This window comes from Podarcis muralis, chromosome 15 (genome assembly GCF_964188315.1).
Source record: "Podarcis muralis chromosome 15, rPodMur119.hap1.1, whole genome shotgun sequence".
NCBI lineage: Eukaryota > Metazoa > Chordata > Lepidosauria > Squamata > Lacertidae > Podarcis > Podarcis muralis.
Window position 1 is genome coordinate 7,207,711 of NC_135669.1, and position 26,911 is coordinate 7,234,621.

Genomic DNA, 26,911 nt, shown 5'->3' on the forward strand with positions numbered 1-26,911 from the left:
GCACGCTTTCCCAAGCTGCCACCCTCCAGATGTTCTAGACTACATCACCCGAGCTGCCAGGACCAATGGCCAGACCGAAGGGAGCTGTTGTCCACAGCACCTGGAGGGTAGCAGTTTGGAGAGGACTAACCCTGCCCCTCTAGTTAAAAGAACAGTAAGCTAAGAAGGCAATGGGCAAGACCTCTGCCAGAGTTCCTGGAGAAGCATTATGGAATGGGCAATACTTGGGAGTACATGGTGTCAGGCAGCTCCTAATCTCCCAACGCAAGCAAAGAATGCCATCTCCATGACACTTCAGTGGTAAAAGGGAAGAGAATTAAACATTTGTAAAAGTGCATATTGTGCCAGAGTGAAAAAACTTGTTTTACAGCAACCTCTCTCAAATGTTATCTGCTAGTTCATACTGTACAGCTTGTGTTAAAAAGGTAAAGGTAAAGGTACCCCTGCCCGTATGGGCCAGTCTTGCCAGACTCTGGGGTTGTGCGCCCATCTCACTCAAGAGGCCGGGGGCCAGCGCTGTCCGCAGACACTTCCGGGTCGCGTGGCCAGCGTGACATAGCTGCTCTGGCGAGCCAGCGAAGCACACGGAAACGCCGTTTACCTTCCCGCTAGTAAGCGGTCCCTATTTATCTACTTGCACCCGAGGGTGCTTTCGAACTGCTAGGTTGGCAGGCGCTGGGACCAAGCAACGGGAGCGCACCCCGCCGCGGGGATTCGAACCGCCGACTTGGCGATCGGCAAGCCCTAGGCGCTGAGGCTTTTACCCACAGCGCCACCCGCGTCCCTACAGCTTGTGTTATTATTATTAATTAAATTTATATGCCACCCTATACCCGCGGGTCTCAGGGTGGTTCACAAGACAAAATTACAACATAAAAACACAAAATATATAATCAAAATATAAACAGAAACAGCCAAATAACACCCCGCTGAAACACACACACGCAAAAACAGTTTAAAGCAATTTAAAATAAAAATAAGAAGCACAATTAAAAAGCAGCTTAAAGGAATGTAAACAGAATGCTCTGCTGGGCAGCAGCAGTCCTTTTGTAGCCTGTCAGGCCCCACACGAGGCCTGGTGGAGGGAGGCAGGAGCAGGACCCTCAGGTTCTCAGCAGGGATTCTCAGCATTCAAGAGTCTAGCATTAAAACCATACAAGTTCCTCCTCCTCCTTTCCTCTCTACTGCGACTTCACTTTGCGGCTCAGGAATTTATGTCTGAGCAAACCGCTGTTGTTCTGACTGAAGCATGCATCCACGTCTGATAAACGGGACCCCTCTCCTGCCCACTACAACTGGGACTCGTACCAAAGCCTTGTCATGTGTGCTGCTCCTCTTCAAGATTCCCACCAGCCAGCTATGTCCCTTTTCAGGATACTCCATCTCCCCTCCCCATTTTCAGCCAGCATTCCACTGGAGGTTTTAGAGAGCGGCAATTAGTCCAGAATTTTTTTTTTAAAAACAAACCAAAATTTATTTCTTTTCCACTTTACATCAAGTGATACCGTTTATTTTTTTTGTAAAAACAAAACAAAAAAACAAAAACCCCAATATATACAATGTCTTTCAAGGTTCCCAAGGTGGACTGCGCCTCCCATCAACTTCTGTTTCTACATGGTAGAGGACATCTGCCAGTGTGTGTTCCACCACAGCGACCCAGCCCATGTCACTGATCTGTGGAGAAGGAAGGGGGTGGGAAGAGAAGAAGTCAGCTATCTCAGGGGACCTGTCTTGTTGCATTACAACTCCAACCATCCCTGACCATTAGCCATGTTGGCTGAAACTCGATGGAAGTTGATATCAAATGTCTGGAGGGCCACAGCTTCCCCATCCATAGTTTATTTTGAACTTTTAAATTCTGCCTTTCCATTAATTAAGCATCTAATGCGGCTTGCACATCAACGACATCTAATTAACCAAACGTTCTGGTGAAAGTGAAACTACAGATGATAAAAAAGCAGCAGCAGAAGACCAATGGGCCATCCATTTCCAATGCTATATAGTATCTGTATGAAGGCACTAGAAGTGATCAGCAGGAGAACTGGGGCAAAGGACCATCTGGTGACTATCAGCTCTATTTTTCTGCCGCAGCATCTCCATCAGAATTGGCCCTGGAGGGCCTGGACCAGGGTCTAGATGCAGAAATTGGCTGGGAGAGGGCAAAAAATATTGAGTTTGAGGGCTGGGAGAGTTTGGATGCCAGGAAAATGGAGGCTCTGTGGGCAAGAGGCTCCCACGACTGAGAAACAGGCCTGTTGCAATGGAGATTGGAAAGAATAATGGAAATGAGTAGTATTTTGGCCTGCATGCTCCAGGTTTCTGTATCAGGTGCAAAGAACATGTGGTCCTGCAGATCTTGCGACTTCCATCATTTCTCGATGAATGGGTTATGCTGGCAGCAGCTGATGGGAGGGCCACCCACTGTTGCACACCTACCCTGGCAAAGCCCAAACTTTCCCCCCTGTCAGGTAGTAACTGAAATCGGATTCTTAAAACAATCGGAATCCAAGGAGTGTTCCTCTAAAACAAGCATTGAGAATCCAGATTTTTCTGGACTCCCAACTCCCGTTGGCCAGAGCAGTCAGGGACAATGAGAGCTGCGGTCCAGTAACACAAGGAGGAACCTAACCCTACAATGAAAACTGCCTGTCACAAACACACACTCTTTGGGGTCAAGGGAAGAGCTGACCTGGAGTGTAACACCTAATCTGTGCTTCTTTTAAGGTGGCAATTCAATCATAATCCAGAGCTTATTTTGCTCAGTGTTTCTGAAGTGCAATGCAGCATGGATTGTATCCAACTAACATTTACTCAGAGCAAAACTCACTGAAATGAATAGGCCTACCTTAGCAATACATTTCCATGGGTCTACTCTGAGCATGACTGCATCTTTATGTACATACAGGAATTCTGCATGGCTGAGTGAGTTATTGGCTACAGAATCTGGCAACTGCCACAAGTCCTTGGAATCAAGCTCCAATTATAGGTTTCTAGCTCTCATGACAAATGCTTATGAACACGACATGGTGTGGGATATTGTTTCATTTACCACACATTCCTTCCTTCATCCCTGTAGCTCTACATCCTTGGTCTAATTCACATATTTTACTCCTACTGTTGAAATTTAGGTTTCTGGGTCAGTGAATCTGGGGAATTTTTTTTGAACACACAGAATCTTAGACTCTCAACACACAAAGACTTGAAGTTTCCATTGCCCAAGAAAGTCACATGTCAAAATCATTCTCACATTCCTACTTACCGGGCGGTAACTGATATCTCTTGGTGGATATTTGAAGTAGGGTCCAAAGTTTATAGAAACCTATAAAAGGAAAAGGATCTATTAGTTTAGTGCTATTGGGGGAAATGGTGCTATGAAAGACACCCAGTTGATAAGGATACTTTATAGAAATTTTAACAGGTTCGGTGAGTCTGGATAACTGCTAGTAAAATAGGAAAATGAAGAAATTTTTTGGGGGGGGGGAGCACAAGTAGACAATTAAGCACAATTTAAATACCTCCTTTAGGGAAACTGAAGGGGAAAAAAACTATTTGAGAACGAGTGCTAGTCTGGAAGCCATAAAGTGACAAAGATCTCCATGCAGGCCAGAGAGCAGGCTGGTAGAGGAACAGGGCCCTCCCACCGGTGTAGAAACCAAATGGGCAGCCAGAGGAGAGAGTATCCCAGGGGCCAGACCCCTTAGCCCTTGGCACTGGTGTAAACAGGTGGTGAGGAAGAGAGACCAGGGAGAATCTGGCACCTGCACATTAGCACCTGGACCTGTCAACTGTGAAAAGCTGGAAACACCTGCTTACCACAAGCACACAGCTAACGTTCATGCCAGTGTGGGCCTGGTTTTTGTTAAGGATCCAGACGACACTCTTTGTTTCAAATCCAAGAGTTATCAGATGAACTCATGATCAGACTCCCACTGGTACATACCGTGCAGCCTTTATACAGAGAGACGGCAGGGAAATAAACACCTTCAAAAATATCTTTGTATGCAACTCCTTGGCTGGCACCATTTTTATAGAAGATTATCTGAAAAGAGACAGACAGGGATCACACGAGGAGGCTTGCAGTTCTCCTTTATTGGACAGGGCTTGCATGCAGGCTTCTCCTTCCAAACGCCAACTTACTTGGCTTCCGTGAGCTTGTTTTAAACTCTTCTCAGCTTTATCCACAAAGTCCTTCTCTTCGAAGTACAAGTAGCTTTTGAACTTGATCAAAGCCTAAGAAGGTAAGCAGTGGAGTAGGACAAACACCTAGTCAAGGCACAAAAACGCAACTAAAATAGTGAACCACAAACACTGGCTATTGAGGCAGAAAACCTCACGCTTGCCAAATCGTGTGTGGAACTCTAGACACTTCAGTGAGATGGTCCTTGAGACTCGGAGGCTGAGGTGGTAACACCAGGAATGCACAGTGGGACTGTGAGAAAAGCAAGGCAAGGCAAAAACGAAAAGTGTGTGTACTTGAATAGATGGACCACCAAAAAATGCTACCTTCTGTACCTTTCCCATTCAGCCTTTTTGCCATGAAGCAGAAGGACTGGAACTACCTAGTCCCAAATTTGTATTAGAGCTTAGTAAGAGATCCGAGGAGTCTACTATAATAGTTTATTATAGTATATGTATTCTCAGGACGGATCACGTAGTGATCAAAGTCAAAGCTTGGCTCAAGTCTCCTCTTTAAAAGAGCTCACCCCTTCCTTACCTTATCTTTGTAAGTATCTGGTAGCGATTTGGCAGTTTCGGTTTCATCTGGAAGGCTGATATAAAAACCAAGCACGTCTCCCTGGCCGTAGCTTGAGGAATAATGTTTACCAATTGACTGGTGGAACTTGGTGCCTTTCTTGCTGCGCCAGGAGTAACTAAACTTGTCATAGCCAAGGGGAGCCTGAAGGTTTCCTGCGGAAAACAGGAGGTTCACAATAAGGTACCTGCCTGGACTTACATGCTATCTATATATATAGTCAGAGGTCTCCTGGGAAGGGGGAGAAGGAATGAGGACAAAAGTTTATCGCCAATTTCTACCTGGGCGGGGAGGTGGCGGTGCTGGCTCAGATTTCCTTGCCCTGCTGTGAGGGCAAGCAGGCAGGAAGCGTCATGCCTCAGTCCCCAGAGGACTGCCATTGTGTTAGCTGCTCTGATGCAACAGCCCTTTGGAGATCCTAGAATGGATCCCACAGCAAGGCTTGAAGGCGTATGATGCAGCAACCTTACTCAGCAGGCCTGGCAAGCGCCGAGATGGGAGACCACCTGGGAACCTTCAACACATTGCCTTGAGTTCTATGGTGAGAGAAAGGCCAGGTACTAAATGTCAGTAAATAAAGCGCAGGGGCGTCGGGCTTACCTAGCGGCTGAGACCAACCAAGTCTGGCAGCCGTTTCAGGAGGCATCTCATCCACAGAGATCTCAAAGTACCAGGCTCCTTTCCGCACTCCATGTGAGGCTCGTACCATGGAGTAGCCTTTTTCTCCTATGACTGTCAATCTGTCATCTGAGATCTTCAACTGGGGAGCTGCAGTTGTTGGAAATAATAATTAACAAATAAAATAATAATAATAATAATAATAATAATAATAATAATAATAATAATAATAAAAATAAATTATTTGTACCCCACCCATCTGGCTGGGTTGCCCCAGCCACTCATATATAAAAACATAATAAAACATTACACATTAAAAAGCTTCCCTATACAGGGCTGCCTTCAGATGTCTTTTAAAGGTTATAATCTCCTTGACATCTGATGGGAGGGCGTTCCGCAGGGTGGGCACCACTACCGAGAAGGCCCTCTGCCTGGTTCCCTATATCGTCACTTTTTGGAGTTAGGGAGAGAGGAAGAATACTTAAAGCCTTCTGCGTGTTTAAAATTTCAACTGTGAGCAAGTGAAGCAAGCACCAAGGACTGAAATGTTTTAAGATCCCTTCTCTGTTGCATCATCACCATCATCATCATGTCTCAGGGCGGGTTACAACAATTTTAAATTCAATATTAAACTCAGTGAAAACCAACTGCAGCCAGAGGGGTAAGGTGGGTTCTGAAAACACAGGTCTCAGGTGTATTCATCAGAAACGATATAATGAAGGTGCCAGGCACACCTCTCTGAGGAATTTCACAACCTAGGAGTTTCCACAGAAAATGCCCTCTCCTGAGCCACAACAACCCCTTAATTTCTGAGGGTGGTGGAATTACCAATAAGGCCCCCTCTACTGATCTTAACACCTGAGAGGGTCTGTAGAAAAGGATGTTATCTTTCAGATATTTGGGGCCCAAGTCATTTAGGGCTTAAAACACTAAAGAGAAATGGGTTATATGAGTTTCAAAAGGACCTCCTGTCAGTAATCTGTCTGCTGTATTTTGGACCAGTTCAAGTTTCTATGTCGTCTTCAAGGGCAGCTTTTAAAATTATGCGCAGAGCAAGGCTGTTTAAGGCCGCAGTCTTATCTGTGCAACTTGAGTCTATTCTTGTTTTTACTTTTTTACTTTTACCCGTTTTACAGATGGGTAGGGAGGCTGCAGATACAGAGCTCATCGCCCATTCCTCTGCACTGGGTAACAAACTAAACTGCAGCACACTGTAGACTGACGCTGTGGACTGAGATTTAAAGTAATGTGTGTGCACACAGACATCCCAGGGAGACCTTTGCCTCTGTTATAGGATGCCATTTTGAATCCTTCAGCTTCCTCTCAATGTGGGCCACACCACCTCTCCAGCTTGGATATTTGAAGCAGAAATAGCCAGGGGATGGGCGCTGACTTGTGACACCCAGCGGAGTCAAGTTAGGCATGCTGCCGTTATCAACGTCATCATTGTAAATGTCACACAGACGTGCAAAGTCTGAAAAGCCTCTATGCAGAACACTCTTCTCTTGGTAGCCTGTAGCAACACAGTGGTTAAGAAGCAGAAAATCTATCCCAATTTTGCACCAGTGCTACATCTCCTGCAGCCTTGACCTGTAAGTGTGGGAAGAGCTCTATTCCGTACCTCGGTCATGCAGAGCTAGGAGGACTCGTTCGTACAGGCAGGCTCTGTAGAGATCTCCAGGAATAGGCTTGCCTGCCCAGCAGTCTAGCTCTAGCTTCTCTGGGTCAGGGGCATGAGGGTCAGGCTCAGCCAAAATGTAACGGTATCCATCTTTATTAAAGGGGTGCTCCAACGGGTAACCGTGAGGTGGAAGACGCTGGGCGGAGAACATAGGATCACTGGGAAATGGAGAAAGAGACATTGAAAGTCTATGGAAGCACAGCTGATGGGAGGTAAGAAAAAAAAGTTGGTCATTCAACAACATTTCTCCTCCCCGAGCCCCTGCCCTGCTTTTGCTATTACTTATATAGATGTAAGAAGGAAGCCCCCCCCCCCCCGCTCAAGAGTGCATCATCAAGTATTTGGCTTTTCGTTTCAGAAGCATGCTCAACACTGCAGGATGCTTCCCCCCAAATTACCAAGCAAACAACTGCAGTAGAGGCAGGCGCGAAACAGAGCATACCAAACCCCAAAGATCACCTAAGAAAATATATAAAGGTAAAGGGACACCTGACCATTAGGTCCAGTCGTGACCGACTCTGGGGTTGCACACTCATCTCGCTCTATAGGCCGAAGGAGCCGGCGTTTGTCCACAGACAGCTTCCGGGTCATGTGGCCAGCATGACTAAGCCGCTTCTGGCGAACCAGAGCAGCGCACGGAAACGCCGTTTACCTTCCCGCCGGAGTGGTACCTATTTATCTACTTGCACTTTGACGTGCTTTTGAACTGCTGGGTTGGCAGGAGCAGGGACCGAGCAACGGGAGCTCACCCCGTCACGGGGATTCGAACTGCCGACCTTCTGATCAGCAAGCCCTAGGCTCTGTGGTTTAACCCACAGCGCCACCCGCGTCCAAAGAAAATATATACGGCACTTTTAAACTTGCAATGAATTGTACGATCATTAGAATCACAGAATCTTACGAGTTGGAAGGGACCCCGAGGGTCATCTAGTCCAACCCACTGCAATGCAGGAATCTCAGCTAAAGCATCCATGGCAGACGGCCATCTAAGTTCTGTTAAAAAAACCTCCAAGGAAGAAGAGACCACCACCAGGCCCTGGAGATCTGAATATTCCCTTACTACCTCTTTTCCTATCTTGGGCTGCAGCTCCTTCCTTGCATCATTTATTGTGTTATCACCAGGTTGGGCATCGCTTTCCTTTTGGGTGAAGACAGAGGCAAAGTAGGTGTTGAGTAGTTCTGCCATTTCTCTGTCACCCAATAGCAACTGTGGGGCCACCACTGAGAAGTCCATTTCTTGTGGGCTTGCCAACTCAATTTATTTTACCAGTGGGCATACAAAGAACCTCAGGGGCAGATATTAGATCATAGGCAGTGCCAAATCGTGGCAGATGGTTTTTAAGGGAATCTGGCCTTATCACAGTCCAACTGGTTCAAAAGCAGTGTCACATGTTCAACCTACTGGCTGCTAGTAGCATTTAAAGGTAAAGGTAAAGGACCCCTGACAGTTAAGTCCAGTCATGAACGACTCTGGGGTTGCGGCACTCATCTTGCTTTACTGGCCAAGGAGCCAGCGTTTGTCTGCAGACAGTTTTTCCAGGCCATGTGGCCAGCATGACTAAGCCACTTCTGGCAAAACCAGAGCAGTGCACGGAAACACCGTTTACCTTCCCGCCGGAGCGGTACCTATTTATCTACTTGCACTTTGACGTGCTTTCAAACTGCTAGGTTGGCAGGAGCTGGGACCGAGCAACGGGAGCTCACCCCGCCGCGGGGATTCGAACCGCTGACCTTCCAATCAGCAAGCCCTAGGCTCAGTGGTTTAGACCACAGCGCCACCCGCGTCCCTGCTACTAGCATCTAGGGGGCTGCATTTTGCACCAGCTAGAATGTGTGGCATTTTCTTTTATCACAGACTTTCCCCCATTTTCTACTGTTTAAACTGAACCATCTTGTGTAGTTTAGCACAAAAGCAATATACAACTGTAGTCAATAAATTATTGAAAAAGGTGAACATGGGGACAACAGTTACTCCCTTTCCCTGATTATCTGCATACTAAAGACAATCTCCTTCCTTCTTACCTCCTGGTTTTCTTGGTTGCACCTGTAGTCCCTCCATCCTGCTGCTTGCGTTTGGCTCCTCTTCCTTTCCCACTAGTTCCTGCCACAATACCCCCTTGGGGAAGAAAATGCCACAAAAACATGTCTGTCATTTGAAGACACAACTCAAAGAGAAAGAGACAGAGAATGAATCAATTCAACATTCCCTGGATGCGTTTGAATCTCAACAAAACCAGACATTTTTCAAGCAGAAGCAGAATTTTCATATCTAAAACTGCTTACATTTTGTTTGTTTCTTGGACTTTACTAAGTATAGCGTCAATCAAAGCGGCATTTTGATTAAGACAGAAGAACCTTAACACGTCAAGTGTCACCAGGCATGTATTAATTTAAAAGCAAGTCATTGTCATCCCTTTCATGGAGATTCGAAACACATAAAATGAAAAAGGGAGTTGAGTCAGTAAGGGAAGAGGAGGAGGAATAAATAAGCTACAATCAGATTGTCATTCATTTCAACACTACACAAAATCAGTGCTCAAATCATGGGGAGAAAGTCAGGGGATCCTTAATGAAACCCACAACCCTTACACCATGATGTCTTCCAGGTTTTGACAAAAAAGCCTTCCCATGACCTGGGCAATCTTCTAAAAACAATTACTATGGGGACCAACACAAAAGGTAAGAGGGCCACCCGCTCAAGTCCCCCTGTAATTTGAACACTGCACAAAATAGTTAAGATACACTTGGACACACAATCTCCGCATCAACTATAAGCATCCGCCACTCAAAGACAGCAAACTAGAAAAACCAAAAGCACAAGATGTTTCTCTGCAGTGTTAGAAACCGATCGTTGGTGGTACCAACTGCTTGATAGTCTGTGCGACTCTCCCCCCGCCCCTTCTTGTGCTTGTTTATCCAAGGGCCTTGCAGGTATGTATGCACCTGTGTGTGTGTGTGCCAGTGAAACGACAGCATCTACTTTGTGGGGGAAGCATTTGCAGCAATATTGGAGATGGCGGACTCAGACCATTTAGGACTTGGAGAAGGTATAAACAGCTGTATACACTACAAAAAGCTGCTAACAAACTGAAAGGTGCCAAAGAAGATTGCCAAAGGAATCATACTAAAAATTATTTAACATATTTTGGGGTGGTTTTTATGAGAAATGAGACAGAACCCATGTCCTTCTATGTGAGGCTATCAAGCCTGTGTGCTCCCAAAAGCGTGACTCAAAAAGTACATGAGTACACGACAGTAGTCTGAAAAGAGCTCAGTCACAAGGCCAGGCCTGGACAACATAACAACCAAATGTTGGCTTAGCTCAGTGAAGACGCAAAAAGCAGCTATGGGCTCCTTTCCGAGACCCTGCAAGTTTGGCTTTACATGACATGGGAATCAAGCCATCAGCTTCCAAACTGGTCACAATCGTGACACTTACTGCACCACATGGAGGAAACTCAGTGTTGCCACATGCATTTTATTGTCTCTTTTAATACCAGCTTTGTACTGAGTCACTGGAATGGAAGAAGTGACTGCTCAAGGGTTTTTTCCCCATGCTTATGTTCAGAGAGTGATTCCAATTCACTTTAGATGACTCTGAGTGTTGAACTGTCCTGGATTCATTTGAAGGGATGTGTACAAAATATGAGCATCAACAGTAGACGTCTCCATTATGTACGCTCATTGCTCCTGATGAACCCAGAGCTAAAAGTTTTTTGTACTGCAGACAACCACCTTCAAACAGTAGCATAAGTTGCCATAACTACAAGTGTAGCAAGCTTTGAAATCAGTATCTCTCTAGAAATGAAAGAAAAGGCGGCCTTTGAAGGTTGTATTATATTTTGCACAACTATGACTCAAAATGCTTGTTCTAACTTTCTAAATTTGGGTGAAAAATCAAAACAGAGACCTTCCACTTTCTAACTAGACAGTGCCCCTTCTCAGTGTGAAACCAGGGAACCAGTTCTCTCTCAGCGGGGCAGAATGGGAACCTCTTAGAAAGGTAACTATCCAGTATATGACTGGCTCCTATTCTAAAACCGTGAAAGCAGCTTTCATTTAAAAAAAACCAAACTGGACTTTGGAATCATCATCAGGTTTGTACCCCAGCCTTCCTTCAATGAGCTCTAAGCAAGAAACACTGGGGGGTCTGAATTTTAGCCTCAAAACAATCCTGAGGAATAGGCTAGGCTGAGAGATTGGGACTTGTCACATGGAGCAGTGATTTCAGCCAAGGTGTCCTGAGCCTAAGAACAACAAACTCTCTCAGGACAACCTAGTTTACAGTGATTATAGCAAAGCTCATCAAATAAGTAAAGTAAAAACTGGTTGTCTGAATCCAAAAGTCAGTGTTAGCACAAACTTGGTTTTAGTTGTAATTGTTTTAACACCTCTAATTAGGCAGAAAGCCAAAAGGTGCAAATGTTCAAATCAATTTCTTAAAAGCCATTTCCCCCATGCATTTCTTATTTATTTGTCCTTACAGCTCGTTGTTTCAGCTCAAAATGGGCACCAGTGTTTCCTTGCCCTGAAACAACCCTGTAAGGAAGATTATCAGTATTCCTATTTTACAGTTGCTGAGGCTGAAGAGCCAGGGACATCTCAAGGCCTCCCAACAGAGGCCAAGTGAGCAGAATAAAATAAACTTGGAGAAAATGTGGTTTAAGTGACAAGTGAAAGGCAGACTGTGACCTTTGAAGCTTTTGATGCTTCACGTTAATGTGTCATTTGATGTGCCATTTTAACAGTTACTCCCATAAATGTACATGACAGCCTTGGGATTAATTATTTTTAGCATGTAAAATGATTGGCAAACAAGAAAGGAAGGAAGAAAGAAAGAAAAGATTTTGTGAACCACAATACTTAAGTTTTAAGAAGCTGAAAAGTAAATATTCACCTCCCAAAGAGGCTCCACCTGAAAGAACAGAAGTTGCACCATGTAGTTGTCAAGTTTTAATGAGAGAAAAAAGAAAACACCACAGCATGAAATGGAGATAAAAACACTTATATTAGCCCTGCACATTACCAGTCTGCAAAAGTTATTTGCCTGATTTTCATTTCCCCCCTGCTAACTTCTACTAAGTGAGCTGATAGAGGAGGGAGGCATCTCTGCACCGTGAACCTCTTTGGTTTCTGTGAAGGCAACAAATCAAAGGGTTCACTTTCCCTCTGTGGCCAGTAGGGGAATGCAGCAAACCCACAGGCAACAGACAAGAGGTCGAGTGACTCCTCCCTCTTCCAGCAGCCCACCCACCCGCTCGCACAGAATTCCGGCTATGGTGACCAGGCAAGTTGCTAAATATCAGAAAAAGACACCCATCTATATCGAAGATCCTGAACAAGATCTGCAGTACTTTAGGCTCAGCTTACATGAAGCACAATCCTCTGGAAAGTTCGCCTGCACAGCCTGCTCTGGAATCAATGGGAGATGTGCAAGAGCACAGCCATGCTAATCTTTTTAAAAGAAAATCCAGATCTGAGTTGAGAAATTTCTAGCTTTCAGCATTTACAAATTCTTGAAAACATAGCTGCATGCAGTGAAATACAACCACAGATTCATTTTGCTAAATTCTGGGGGGCCAACTGGTCAAATTCAATATTCTAAGGGTATCCATCAGCTAGTAAGACTTCTGGGGTACCTCAAGATTAAGCTAGTTATGGCTGCAATCCCATGGGCACTACTGGAGAGTCGGCCCCATTGAATATAGTGGCCCTTCCAAGGAAACATGCACAGGAATGCCATGTAAAGGCGATGCCATTTGAGCAATGAAGAAGCTTTCAGGGCTTGAGAATTTAAAATGTACTATTCGGATTTCCCCACTTGGAAAAGAAAAGGAACTTGCCATTCAGACTTCCGGTGGTAGATACAGCACTGCTCTGTTTCTGGTTATCATACGCAGGGCCAATATTAGCAAGATCCTAAAGAAGGAAAAATCAAATACACACCATTAAAAGTTACACCCCTTGGGCTGTTTGGATCAAATCTCACTGCTCAAGATCTGAGCATTTTGAAGATAAAGCAGGTCTTTTACAGCACAATCCCACCAAGCGTGTTGACCCTGAAGGAAATCCCACTGTATTCAATGGGGTTATTCCCAGGTTAAGTATGTTTAGGACTGAAGTTGTGCCAAGTAAATTTGTTAAATGTAACAATACAAATGATTTCTGTCTGACAAAGGGCCTCATCTCCCCAAGTGTCCAAGTTCCTGTTGTTCAACAGATCATTAAAGCAACCTGCTCAAAAGCTTTCACAAATAATAATTCAGCAATATTTTGAAGTAACTGAGATAGCAATCATCACTATCCTGAAACTGCAGAGCTGAAGGGAGGCCAATGCTGACCTCTGTCACCAGTCAGAAGCCTAGGGGCACTGAGAGGCTGCCTCTCAAGAATATCATCATGGCGGGGGGGGGGGGGAGCAACCTGGCCATATCTCTCAACCAAGGAAAGGCACAGCTGCTCTAACACACACTTTCTTCTTCCCTCCTCAACCGTTTTTCCTTTCAACTTGTATCAGTTGGATTAACACTCTGTACGCAGGGACTATTTTTTGAGCACTTAAAAAATCTTAGGATACAGCAAGCCCACAACTTGAGCACATTTAACTTGCATGCATTCAGTTATATGAACTTGGCCAAAAAAAATTCACAAAATTTAAAAAGGGGCAGAAAGGGGCCATGTGTCTTGGACTTTGGCAATCCCACTTGCCAGTGTATTTTGACTATACATGATTCTGGCTTTAGGCACAACTCCCATAACACAACCCCCGCATAAGTTGCAGGCTTACCATGATTTTAAAATGAATAAACCTTACTCACTTTATTCCCATGACATACCTGGTCTAAGAGTCCAAATTTGGGGTAATCTTCCTCTGGATCTTTGCTTCCTGGGTCTGGATGCTCTTTTACCAAAAACACGTCCCTTTCTTTGCACTAGAGTAGAACATTCAAACAAAATCATGTGCTAATGGCATAGTCAAAAGTACCTGGGATGTTATGTAGTGGGGCTTTTCCTGCCATAAAGACAAGCGCTTATGGCGGCTGAGATAAAATAGAGGCCGACTGAGGATTTTATATAAAAAAATTAAAGGGTACAGTAATGTAACAGGTATATTTTCAAATCAATGATTTTTTTTAAAAAAATCAGCTTCTTAACCAAGCTTTAATAAAAAGAAATTTGCAATTTTGTTATGTCCCACTTCATACATATGTTTGAAGTACGCTTCCGAGCACAATTCAAAGTGTTGGTGCTGACATTTAAAGCCTAAACTGTCTCGGCCGAGTATACCTGAAGGAGCATCTCCACCCCCGTCATTCAGCCCTGACACTGAGGTCCTGTTCCGAGGGCCTTCTGGCAGTTCCCTCACTGAGAGAAGTGAGGTTACAGGGAACCAGGCAGAGGGCCTTTTCGGTAGTGGCGCCTGCCCTGTGGAACGCCCTCCCATCAGATGTCAAGGAAATAAACAACTATCCGACTTTTAGAAGACATCTGAAGGCAGCCCTGTTTAGGGAAATTTTTAATGTTTGGTGTTTTATCATGTTTTTAATCTTCTGTTGGGAGCAGGGCTGTAGCTAGGGCGTGGTGAGGTGGACCCCGCCAGGGGCGCAGGTGATGGGGGGGGGTCGTGCAAAATCGGCTAAAAATATGTGCATAAATATAAATATTGATTATTGCCTCATAAGAAATTGTTTTAAATAGACGGTGAATTGAATGGGTGGAGCGGGGGGTTGGAGGAGAGGCAGAAAGAAGAGCTAATTTGTCCGTGGCTAGGAGGTGCAATCTGGACGGTTCTGCCAGGGGTGCAAAATCACCTGGCTCTGGTTGGGAGCCGCCCAGAGTGGCTGGAGAAACACAGCCAGATGGGTGGGGTATTAATTATCATCATCATCATCATCATCATGACTCACCATTGTTTTTACAATATTATTCGGCCAAGTCATCTTCCCTGGTCTTTGTCGTGTCGTCATACACTCCCAATACTTATCAATGAATGGTATAATATCCTGTTTGAAATCAAAGGCAAAAAAGGCAGAGTATTTTATTAAACAGATAAAATGGGGCTTTGGGGAGAAACTTGGTAATCTATATCAGTGGTTCCCAATCAGATAAGTACTGCGGACCCTGTTTTTCAAAAGTCAATGGACCTCTGACATTGGAAAATTCTGATATCTCTATGGTAGTTTTTGTTATGTGACTGGTGCCACAGACGCCCTGGGTGGGTTACACAGACCACCATTTGGGAATCACCAATCTACATGATTATCTACTTATTTCTAGCATTTAAGCTACTGGACAAAATATATTAGCGGGCAAAGACTAAAGAACACGAACTAAATTCACCAAGGTACAGTTCCATGAAAACTTACTGCAGTGTGCATAACTTGCAGGGTATAATCTGTGTTTTCCAATGCAAAAAGCACACTACTGATGAAGGCACAGTTAAGAACCAAGGCCTTTGACAGTTTCCACGAACTAAAATAATGGAGATAATTTGAGGCTCTCTGTGAGGATACCAAAAGTACATACCAAATACAGTGGAACCTCAGTTTTCAAACATCTTGGCTGCCAAATGTTTCAGAAGCCGAACGCCGAAAACCCGGAAGTGAATACTTCCTTTTTCGAACGCGCCTTGGAAATCAAATGGCTTCTGAGGCACGTTTCTCATCCCCCCCCATTTAATTTGCCAACAGCCCTTTGATCCTCGATTTTCGAACATTTCGGAGGTCAAATGTTCTTCCGGAACGGATAACGTTCAAAAACCGAGGTTCCACTGTACAAGGATACGGTTTAGTTTTCACTGATATGGCACCCCTGTTTTGAACTGTACCATTTCATATGGAAGATAAGGGGTTGCATAACCGTCCTCCACAGGCAAAAATTCCCTGGTATCTGCGATATGAGTTCTAACTTAGCTGTCCCCTAAATTCTTCCACGTGCTTCAAAGCATACAGAATGCCAAGAGCTACAACTGTGACAATTAACCCCTACCTTATCTTTTGAAAACATTGTTTTCGGGTGTTCATCTTGGGTCCTCGATTGCCAGGTTAAGTTTGCCAGTGCACTAAGACACATTTCCTTCAGATCTTCAGGGAAAAAACAGATACAGAAATGAAGCAGGCTATCTTTGGCTGCCCTGCACAAGCAAAACATACTTCTATTATGGAAGCATCAGGTGATGAAAAGGCTTTTGGTGAATTGGGAAGGATGTAGAGAGCTGGTGAAATAGTTTGACAGGAAAGGAGCAATCAGGTGGGCTACACATCTTATAGCTCTGGGCGATGCGGAATTTCTTCCAAATGCAGCAACTACAATGCCGGGTCAGATGAGAAATGCTTCAAGCTCTCTTTGCTTTTGGCAATTAGCTCAATGTCTCCCAGAATGTCACACAAAACTCACAATGAAAGATTCGAAATTGTTCAAAATGGCATAAAGGCCGGACATAAGGGCCATGGCTCATTTGGCTCTTCCTGTGAACAAATTTTATATAAAATCAACAAGGAGAGAAAAGGTAACCAAAACATTCAATATTTAAGTGAAATCAGAGTTTCTAGTGGCACAGCTTTAGAAGAATATGGAAACTTATTTTATCTGGTCCCAAATGAAAGCAAGAGGCATTTTAGAATCTGCTGCATTTGGTAGAGACTTCAAGGTAGCATATTAGAATTGGGTTATCAGCAGCTTTTGGCAACATGGTCTTTGATTCATATCATAAAACCTTTCATCCTGGTTAACTGAAATCATCTCTAGCCAAGGATTTTTGAGATTCAACAGGTTAGCGTTCTGCCATGAAAGAGGATATTCTCAAGGTTATATTGAAGACTGTCATATACATAATGAGAAAAGGTGAAATCATGATAATCCCGCCTTTTGAAGGTTATAGATTTAGAAGTAACAAATAAAAGACAAGGCACTTTCCCATTTTCCCCTTGCTTGCTTGCTTACTTGCTTGTTTTCTTAAGAAGTATGTATTCCCACTGTGGTGACAAATATTGCAATGGAAACTGTAGTTGGTCATAAAAGGCAGGCAGGCTCTGGAAAACAAAAATGCAGTGCTCCTTTTCTTACTTTAAAATAAGTAACGAGTACTGGCTTGTGACAGAAGAATAAAATCCCCATCAATTTTATAGAATTAGAACTAACAATACTAAAGAATTTAAGATGAAAAACTACCTTAAAGCCTCCCCACCCTATTTTTAACCACTCTTGAAGTTCGGGTTCTAGAGTGAGTTTGAAGTGTCTAGAGAGGCAGAACTAAGAAACAAAATATATCAAAATTTCACGCAGCTTTTCCACAAAGACACTGAGATATAGCCTAATCTATGAATAAAGGTAAAGGTAAAGGGACCCCTAACCATTAGGTCCAGTCGTGACTGACTCTGGGGTTGCGGTGCTCATCTTGCTTTATTGGCTGAGGGAGCCGGCGTTTGCCCGCAGACAGCTTCCGGGTCATGTGGCCAGCATGACTAAGCCGCTTCTGGCGAACCAGAGCAGCACACGGAAACGCCGTTTATCTTCCCGCTGGAGCAGTACCTATTTATCTACTTGCACTTTGTGCTTTCAAACTGCTAGGTTGGCAGAAGCTGGGACCGAACAACGGGAGCTCACCCCATCGCGGGGATTCGAACCGCTGACCTTCTCATCGGCAAGTCTTAGGCTCTGTGGTTTAACCCACAGCGCCACCCGTGTCCCTAATCTATGAATAATACTCTTCAAATTATGACCCATATTCAACTTCTTCCCATTTTAGCCAAGTAATCTCACCCCCAGATTCTTCTAAAAACAGCAGCTAAGGAAGCCATCACAAAAGGTGAATAGGCTGACTGCCCCCACCCCAACCTCCTTGTAGGTCAAGCACTGATCTACAATCTACTTAAGATAATGTAAAGGTAAAGGTAAAGGTAAAGGTACCCCTGCCCGTACGGGCCAGTCTTGACAGACTCTAGGGTTGCGTGCTCATCTCACTCTAGAGGCCGGGAGCCAGCGCTGTCCGCAGACACTTCCGGGTCACGTGCCCAGCGTGACAAGCTGCATCTGGCGAGCCAGCGCAGCACACGGAAACGCCGTTTACCTTCCCGCTAGTAAGCGGTCCCTATTTATCTACTTGCACCCGGGGGTGCTTTCGAACTGCTAAGTTGGCAGGCGCTGGGACCGAGCGACGGGAGCGCACCCCGCCGCGGGGATTCGAACCGCCGACCTTTCGATCGGCAAGTCCTAGGCGCTGAGGCTTTTACCCACAGCGCCACCCGCGTCCCCGAATTAAGATAATGTACCTGCATTTAAATATTCCAGATATTGGGGAAAGACAGTAGCTCAGTGACAGGCTCTGCTTCACGTGCAGAAGACCCCGGTTTCAGTCCCCAGTCACTCCTGACATAGCCCCTGCCTGAAACCCTGGAGTGTTGCTACCCAGTATAGTCAATACTAGGCAATTGGGCCAATGGTATAAAGGCAGCTTCCTGTGTTCTAAGCAAGTGCCAAGTCTCAATGCAGCACAGAATTCCCACCTCAACCCCACAAGAGAGACTGTACCTTGGGGGTTGCTATCTTGCAACACAGCCTGCAGGCTGGCTCACTTGCTTGAGCCACCTGAAGCCCCTGCTTGGTTAACATCGCTTTTTGTGCATGAAAGTTAATGCATTGCAGTGCAAAGTTGGAAAAGAATGGCTTCAAATGATAGAAGATACTAACTTTGTGGGACCAAACTTTCCATTTCAGATCAAGTGAGCCAAGTATATGGCCTACAAATCACAGCTTTAAGACCAGTTCATTTAAATTCACATAGCTACAAAAATATTTTTCAAGCCCCACTTTGTTTACTGACTTCATGGAATGTTGCAATTCAGCTCAAGCTCTTTGGATCCTTTTATTTAGAATGAGCCAGCAAAATAGCCTTTGCTCGCTCAGTTTAAGCCAAGGTTGTCAGCATTTCAGGGAAATACCAGCAAGCAAATAGAAGTTCAACTTTTCATGGAATTAAAAAAAATGTAAACATCCAGGACTTTAATTCATAAACAGTATACTCAGGATAACTGAAATAGATGGGTTTTCTCAAATTAAGTAGGTTAAGGACTGCAGCTCCACAGCGTTGTGTTTGGCACAATTTGTTTTATTATCACTTCACAGTTCTATGCGTGCTTGATGCTACACAAACACAGAGAAGCAAGGTCATTGGCACAGTTCATTATGCAGCAAGTTCATTAGGGAGCAGAATATTACTTAAAGAAATCATAAAACTAATGCCTATTTTACCCAGCAGTCCTACAAAACATTTGCCGCTTCACAAATCACACGCCAGCCAAGATAAAACCGAGGTTTTAGCTTAAGGTTAAATTAATTGAAAATTTATAAATGAGTGGATATTGTGTATTTCTTTCACAAGCTGAGAGCTGGAAGAATTCTTGGGCAAATCTGCAGTTTAACCACTTGATATTTACTGGTACCATGAACTATTCAATAATGTTCAGCCTGGACACAGAAAATGACATGCAAAACTCAACAAAACAGAATCAAAGTTTTGTCTAAGAGATTATTATTTCTGTGTAGAAAATCAATTGCTACTGTGTTGTTGTTTCCTCCTTTTACAGTGGAAAAATCATTTACCATATATTAGTCTTTTGGTGTTTACGTTGAGAATACCTTGCTGCACTTGTATACACAAAAAAGCTAGAAAGGGATATGGCTAAAAAGCAAGAGAGAGATTCAGAAATAGAATTTCTAAAGTCAGCATAACTCAGTGCATGGCTACTTGGGAGAAGATATCAGTATTTTAAATGGAGCTTTCTCGCAGGTAGGTATAGGACTGAAGCCAATGAACAGTATTCCACGCAGTACTATAATTGTTCCAAGATGGCGGCGCATTCATACGCTGTGGCTCTGAGCTCCCAATATTTCACCTACTCACGCACAAAACTGGTACTAAGAGAGCTGAGTGGGGGGTGCTCGTGTAATCTCACTGTATACAAGCTGTACAAGTGACAATAAAGTACCGTATTTTTTGCTCTGTAGGACACACTTTTTCCCCTCCAAAAATTAAGGGGGAATGTGTGTGTGTCCTATAGAGCGAACGCAGGCTCCCTGGCTTCAGCGATAGCAACGCGAAGCCTCCAAAGCCTGCGCTCCGGAGGCTTCGCGTTGCTTTCGCTGAAGCCAGAAGTGTCTGCTCTTTGAGGCTGGCGGTGGGGGAAAGCAGCGTTTCCCCCTGCCTCCAGCCCCACAGGCTCGGGGGGCAGCAGGAAGGTGCGCGACGCCTTCGCACTACTCCCTGCCCTGGTTTTGAGGCTGGCGGTGGGGGAAAGCAGTGCTTCCCCCCACCGCCAGCCCCACAGGCTCAGTCGAAAAGCCCGCAGGAGCTGCACGCTCTTTAATGGGTGCGCGGCTCCTGTGGGCTTTTGCGGGAGATGGGGGAATTCCCCCACCTCCTAGAAAAGCCCGCAGGAGCCACGCAGCCTTTAAAGAGCGTGCCGCTCTTGGGGGCTTTTCCCCATGGAGGGAGAAGGGACTGACTGGCCGAGTCAGTCCCTTCTCCCTCCTGTAGGCTTTTGCGGGAGATGGGGGAATTCCCCCACCTCCCGCAATAGCAGGGAGAAGGTCTGGGAGAAGTACACAGGCTGTGTGCAGCCTGTCTGCTGTTCCCAGAGCTGGGGCGGGGGGGGGGGGAATCATATTTCCCCCCTTGATTTCCCCCTCTGAAAACTAGGTGCGCCCTATGGTGCCCTATAGAGCGAAAAATACGGTATTTCTATTTCAATGATGAACATTCCATCTGCACAAGCATTGCAGCTTGCCAGACAAAACAATCTCCCCTCTGCCCCCCCCCCATGCACTGATCTGGGGGAGCTGCCCCAGAGCCAATTTTGGGGGGCATGGGAGCCATGGGAAAGCCCTATGATACAAGCGGAAGTCCTCACACAAGACCTGTTAGGTGCATCCTGCCCAATGCCTGAGGTAGCATTTTTCTTTCTGGCTAGCAGTTTTATAAGCACGGCATTGAGAGAAAAAACTAACACTGTGCTGTCACAGAAAATTAAAGCCCCAGTGAATTCAGTGGTGCTGACTTCCAAGTAAATACATTTACAAAACGATTAGGTAGCTGAGCTCATACTGCCCTCTTCTGGAATTACAAAACTTTTCATACAGAAATTGACGGAACATTTAGAAAGTTCTTTAAGATGTGTCTATTAGGAGGACCAAACTAGAATCCGAGTACAAACGGGAATCACATGGCTCAAAAAGGAGGAAAAACAGCAAATACTACATACGTGGTATCAATGCCAAATGTTTCTGCCGTAAACCATTTGGTGCAAATTCCACACTGCAGCTCAATTTCTCCCAGCTGCCGTCCGTTCTCTTCATCTACTGAGCCGGTCTGATTATCCATAACTTCAGAACTGTCGCCAACACCCTCCTGTAACAACATCAGTGCAAGTGTGCCAAAGGAAGAGCTAAGAACAACATCTATTATGCTTCTATCCCACCCTTCCTCCGTGGAACTTGAAGTGATACACACAGCTCTTCCCCTGCTTTATATCCTCACAACAACCCTATGAGGTAGGTTGGGCTGAGAGATCCAAACTTATTCCATGAACTGTATGGCTGTGATTTCTACAGTCTTGGTCCAACACTAATGGACACATTTCAATGCCTTTTGCTCGGCTAGTTTTGCCAGAATGGAAGACACAAATTATGACATTCATCTCATTTAAGAACAATTGCAACAAGAGTGGGTTTTTTTAAACATTAGTTTTCCATGATACAGAAAGAGATCACTTCTACATCTTGGTACAATAAGCTTCCTTTTCCAAACTTTCAGAACCCTATAAAAGCTGCTGTTTTATGTATTAATTTGATCGTTTAAATTCTGGTTTTTAACAACTTTGTAACTGTAAAAATTAATTGTAAGTCGACTAAAGAGTGCCCTGTGTTAAGATGCAATTATTTAATTTTCTAGTCACATAAGTGTATAAATTGGATGGAAAACAAACAAACATAAAAAAACAAACTATATAGTGAAGTAAGAGAAGAAAAGTTTGTGGGTAAACTTTGATCACACCAGTCCTACAGAGGCTCAGGAATTCACTTTGTCTAGGTTTGCATTAGCATGCCACATTGAAATAATTTTCCACCTTGGGATAGGAATACATGGATCCACTTTAGCCCACTATCCAGGAGCAGTAAAAGATAAAGATGTTGCACTTCATAGACAGGTGGCCAAATTTTACCTTAGGGGGCTGTTTTCAGAGTTAACAAACAGTTATTGGCAGATGGCTTTTAAAAACCAGTACAAAGCATGTTACAACAGAAAATGTTAGTTTGAAGAAACCCCACCATGAACAGTGCATAATTCATCTGATTCATCTGTCCAGTGGTAAGCAATGTGGAATCTCAAACCCTCCCCCCGCCACAGTATGCTCTTATCCTTCTGGATAAAAGGCAATCTGCCAATAAGTCAAAATTCTCACCTTTAAAACCTTCTCATCTTCTCCCACTCCTTTATAATAGCCATGTTGTTCCTTTGCAACACAACTCATCAGCAATCCCTAAGTAGCCTAAGCACTGCATGAGATTTGTGCAATGAATATTTTGCTTTACTTTTGGAGAGCTGAAGAACATGCCTTCCCTTCCTTCACCAACTACAAAATAGTCTGGCAACAAACATGATGGCGACTGGTGCTTTAATCATACCAGGGGCTCCTTTAACAGGCTTTGTGGATGCATTACTGTTCTGTGGTGCCCAGAATGACATCCAGGGACTGAAAGACTACCTCCAAATCCCCAAACAGTTCATTCACAGGGCACACAGCTCTCCCCATGAATGTGGTATCCCAGCAGAGTAGACTCAGTTCACGTACCAGTGCATCCTTTCCACTGGAAGATTCCGTCTCCATGGTGGCGGTGACATCGGCCAGAGATGCATCCCCCCTGAAGGACACAGAAAGTCATCATCATGTTTTGTACACTTTCTAGGCATTATAGAATCACAGAGTTGTAAGGGACCTGGAGGGTTATCAGTCCAACTCCCTGCAATGCAGGAATCTCAACTAAAGCATCCATAACAGATAGCCACCCAACCTCTGCTTTAAAACCTCGAAGATAGGTTGATATGCAGGACAGCTATGAAAAAGAACATACATTTAAAAAGCAAGGCACACACAAAAACCACTCTACTGTCCATTCAGCCATTCTGCATCATTCAAAACTGTGTAGTTAATCCATGGGTAGGCAAACTAAGGCCCGGCAGCCGGAGCCGGCCCAATCGCTTTCTAAATCCGGCCCGCGGATGGTCTGGGAATCAGCATGTTTTTTACATGGGTAGAATGTGTGCTTTTATTTAAAATGCATCTCTGTGTTATTTGTGGGGCATAGGAATTCATTCATATATTTTTTTCAAAATATAGTCCAGCCCCCTGCTGAAAAAGTTTGCTGACCCTATCTGACCTTAATCTATTGTTAACCAGAGATTAACCCTGACCTGACACAGGTCCACAAAGTGAAAAGGGGGCCTAAATGTAGAAGTGTGCCTTCATTCCTAGAACAGAAAGCTTCTTCAACAAAGTTTAAAAGAAAAGGAAAAGCTTGAGCTATCTCAAGTTTCTCTGTCATCAGGATCCTTCTCATACTCAGTAGTCAGATGCTTGTCCAGAGAGCACATTGAGATAGGAGTCTCACTCAGCTCTGGTACCTTGGTACAGTTTACTTGGCTGCCTCCTGAGCAAGTAAGCATACACAGGGGCCAGGATAGGAGAAAGGAAACTGCCTTATACCATGTCAAACTATTTGTCCATCTGACCCAGCACTGCCCACCACGATTGGCAGAAGCTCGCTGCTAGAGTGTTCGGTGGAGGTCTTTCCCATCAACTATCAACTGAATTAGAGCCTGAACCTGGAATCTTCAGCATGCAAAACATGTGCTCTTCCACTGAAAAAAAATTGCAAATCTGTTGTCCTTGCTTCTGATCTAGGAAGGGAAATTACACTCACAAGCTTCCTTTTACACACACATCTCCACTTCAGCACACATCTCCAGCTTCTCCACTTGAAATGCTGCACCCCCCTACACTAGGAGCCTTCAGGACAGAGCTACTAATGGAAGAGGGTCTCTGATCTTCTGCGTTTAGGCATAAACTTTGTTTGGGGGGGAGGGGGAAGAGACTGCTCACACTAAAGACTGGGTGGGAGGAAAGGGGAAGTATTTCCCTGGGGCCAAAAAATGTTGGTGAAGGTGTCAGGTGGACTTCATTGGATAAAGCATTCCACACACAGGGAGCCACAACTAAGAAGCCTTCCTTACTAAATTTTAATAGTGTTACTCTACTACCGTTTTATTTTCTACAAACTGCTTTAAGCAGAGGTATCTGTGGGAAATGTGAAATAAACTGGCTTACTATATGGTTCCTCACCCTGATTTTATTCTTATAACCCTGTGAGTTAGGCAACACAAGAGATAGTGACCAAGCCAATGCTCCCACTGAGCTCCACGGCCAAGTGGGAATTTGCAGCTAGCTAGCTCCTGCCCCAGGACGCGGGTGGCGCTGTGGGTTAAACCAAAGAGCCTAGGACTTGCCGATCAGAAGGTCGGCGGTTCGAATCCCCACCTCAGGGTTAGCTCCCATTGCTCAGTCCCTGCTCCTGCCAACCTAGCAGTTCGAAAGCATGTCAAAGTACAAGTAGATAAATAGGTACCGCTCCGGCGGGAAGGTAAACAGCGTTTCCATGCGCTGCTCTGGTTCGCCAGAAGTGGCTTAGTCATGCTGGCCGCATGACCCGGAAGCTGTACGCCGGCTCCCTCGGCCAGTAAAGAAAGATGAGCGCCGCAACCCCAGAGTCGGTCACAACTGGACCTAATGGTCAGGGGTCCCTTTACCTTTACCTAGCTCCTGCCCCACTCTGATGCTCCAGCTATTACATCACACTTGATTACGCTCGGAAACAAGTGGCCTTAGATTGAATCAGAACACAGGCCCACTTAGCTAAGCTAACTTCTAAATCTACAATGAATGGCTCTGGGTTTTTCGGGTTTCTGTGGAAGGAACTTTCTCACCCACAGCTGGAGGTTAACTTTACTGTTAATTCTCTGAACAGGGCCAAGAGAATGGCAGGGTGAGCACATGCCACACGGATGACAGAGCTAGCTCATTTCCCGCTGCCCCAGAGGGCAGGACCCGAACCGACGGATTCAAATTGCAAATAAGGAGATTCCAACCATAACTTTCTGACCGTAGGAGATGCTCCATCAATGTGGAACCAACTCTCTTGGAGGGTGGCAGGCTCTCCTTCACTGGAGGCTTTTAAGCAAGAGGCTGGGTAACTGTCTGTCCTGGTTGCTTTCGTTAAGATTGTTGAATTGCAGGAGGGCTGGACTAGATGACCCCTGGGGACCCCCTTCCGACCCTGCAATTCCATGGATGAACTCTCTTGCTCAGGTACAGCCCCATTCCTGGGGCGGGGGGAGGCAGTGCAGAAAGCTGGCGCCTGCACGCAGACTGAACACCGGCTGGGAAGCAGCATTGGGGTTCTGGGTTCAAGAACAGCGCCTGCCAGAAAAGCACAGGGAGAATCGCTGCAAGGTTGGGGCGGGCAGAATGGCGGACGCAGCTGATTGGGCAGGACGGCACCGCTCTGACCAATGAGACGCAGACCCGAGAGGCCCGACCAATAGGAGCAGGCGGCGGGAGCCGAGGCTCCCTAGCCAATAGCAGCGGCGGTGCCCGCTTTTCTCCCTCAGCCGTTATCTCCGGGCCTCACCCGGTCTCGGAGTCGCCTGTCCCCTGCTCCGCTGAGCCCGAGGCCTCCCCGGTCGTAGATTCCGGAGCCGCCGGAGGAGTGGCCTCCTCTTCGCCTCCCTCGTCCGGCGCTGGAGCCGCCGCTCCCGCCGCCGCCATCTTCCCGCTGGAAACAGGTTCTCGCGAGAACTCCTGCCTGAACTCTCGCGAGATACTCTCTCACGGTAGCGCTTCCTCCCCCCCCCCTTTATATTAAAGGGGCAACGTCACGCTCGTTTTCTTAAACGGGCGATGCGATCCACTGCGGGCTTGCAGCGAAGTCTCTGGACTTGGCATGCCGCAGCAATTAAACTATAGCGAGGGGAGGGCGGGAATGTATTAATATTATATATTTATTAATATCCCGTCTTTTTACTTGTTAGGGACTCAAGGCGGCTTAAAGAAAACAATCTGAACAGCTAAAAAACAAAGGGGAGGGGGAAATAATAATAATAATAATAATAATAATAATAATTTTTATTTATACCCCACCCTCCCCAGCCAAGGCCGGGCTCAGGGCGGCTAACAAGCAATAATAAAAACAAGTTGAATGAATACAACTTAAAAACAAGATTAAAATGCAACATTAAAATATTGAAGCATTAAAATATTAAAATGCAGCCTCATCACAGGAGGAGAAAGGAAAAAGAAACAAGAAAGAGGGGAAGGGAATCAAATTGGCTCCAAGCCAAAGGCCAGGCGGAACAACTCTGTCTTACAGGCCCTGCAGAAAGAAATCAGATCCTGCAGGGCCCTGGTCTCATGAGGCAGAGCGTTCCACCAGGCCGGAGCCAGAGTTGAAAAGGCCCTGGCTCTGGTTGAAGCTAATCTAACTTCCTTAGGGCCCGGGACCATTAGAGTGTTGCTATTTATAGACCTTGAGGCTCTCTGTGGGGCATACCAGGAGAGGCGGTCCCATAGGTACGAGGGTCCTAGGCCGTGAAGGGCTTGAAAGGTCAAAAGCAGCACCTTAAATCTGACCCTGTACTCCAACGGGAGCCAGTGCAGCTGGAAAAGCACTGGGTGAATATGCTCCCATGGCAGAGACCCCGTGAGGAGCCTCGCTGCAGCATTCTGCACCCGCTGGAGTTTCTGGGACAG

General features: G+C 45.4%; 1 protein-coding gene across 2 annotated transcripts; it reads right to left on the reverse strand.

The window, feature by feature from the left end:
• Positions 1-1,529: 1,529 nt before the first annotated feature.
• ASH2L (ASH2 like, histone lysine methyltransferase complex subunit) lies at positions 1,530-25,966 on the reverse strand. 2 transcript variants are annotated; one of them, XM_028707909.2, is made up of 17 exons: positions 25,794-25,965; positions 22,901-22,970; positions 21,311-21,456; positions 16,995-17,083; positions 16,041-16,135; positions 14,960-15,055; positions 13,889-13,984; positions 12,896-12,971; positions 11,950-11,967; positions 9,075-9,168; positions 6,993-7,210; positions 5,354-5,521; positions 4,715-4,908; positions 4,138-4,230; positions 3,941-4,039; positions 3,260-3,319; positions 1,530-1,674 (listed from the first exon to the last, which is right to left on the reverse strand). In XM_028707909.2, exons 1-17 carry the CDS (start codon positions 25,928-25,930, stop codon positions 1,567-1,569), a joined length of 1,857 nt encoding a protein of 618 aa, XP_028563742.1. In that variant the 5' UTR covers positions 25,931-25,965; the 3' UTR covers positions 1,530-1,566. The 2 variants fall into 2 exon arrangements, with proteins under 2 accessions (XP_028563742.1, XP_028563743.1); XM_028707910.2 differs by lacking the exon at positions 11,950-11,967 and having other exon boundaries at positions 25,794-25,966.
• Between the last annotated feature and the right edge of the window lie 945 nt (positions 25,967-26,911).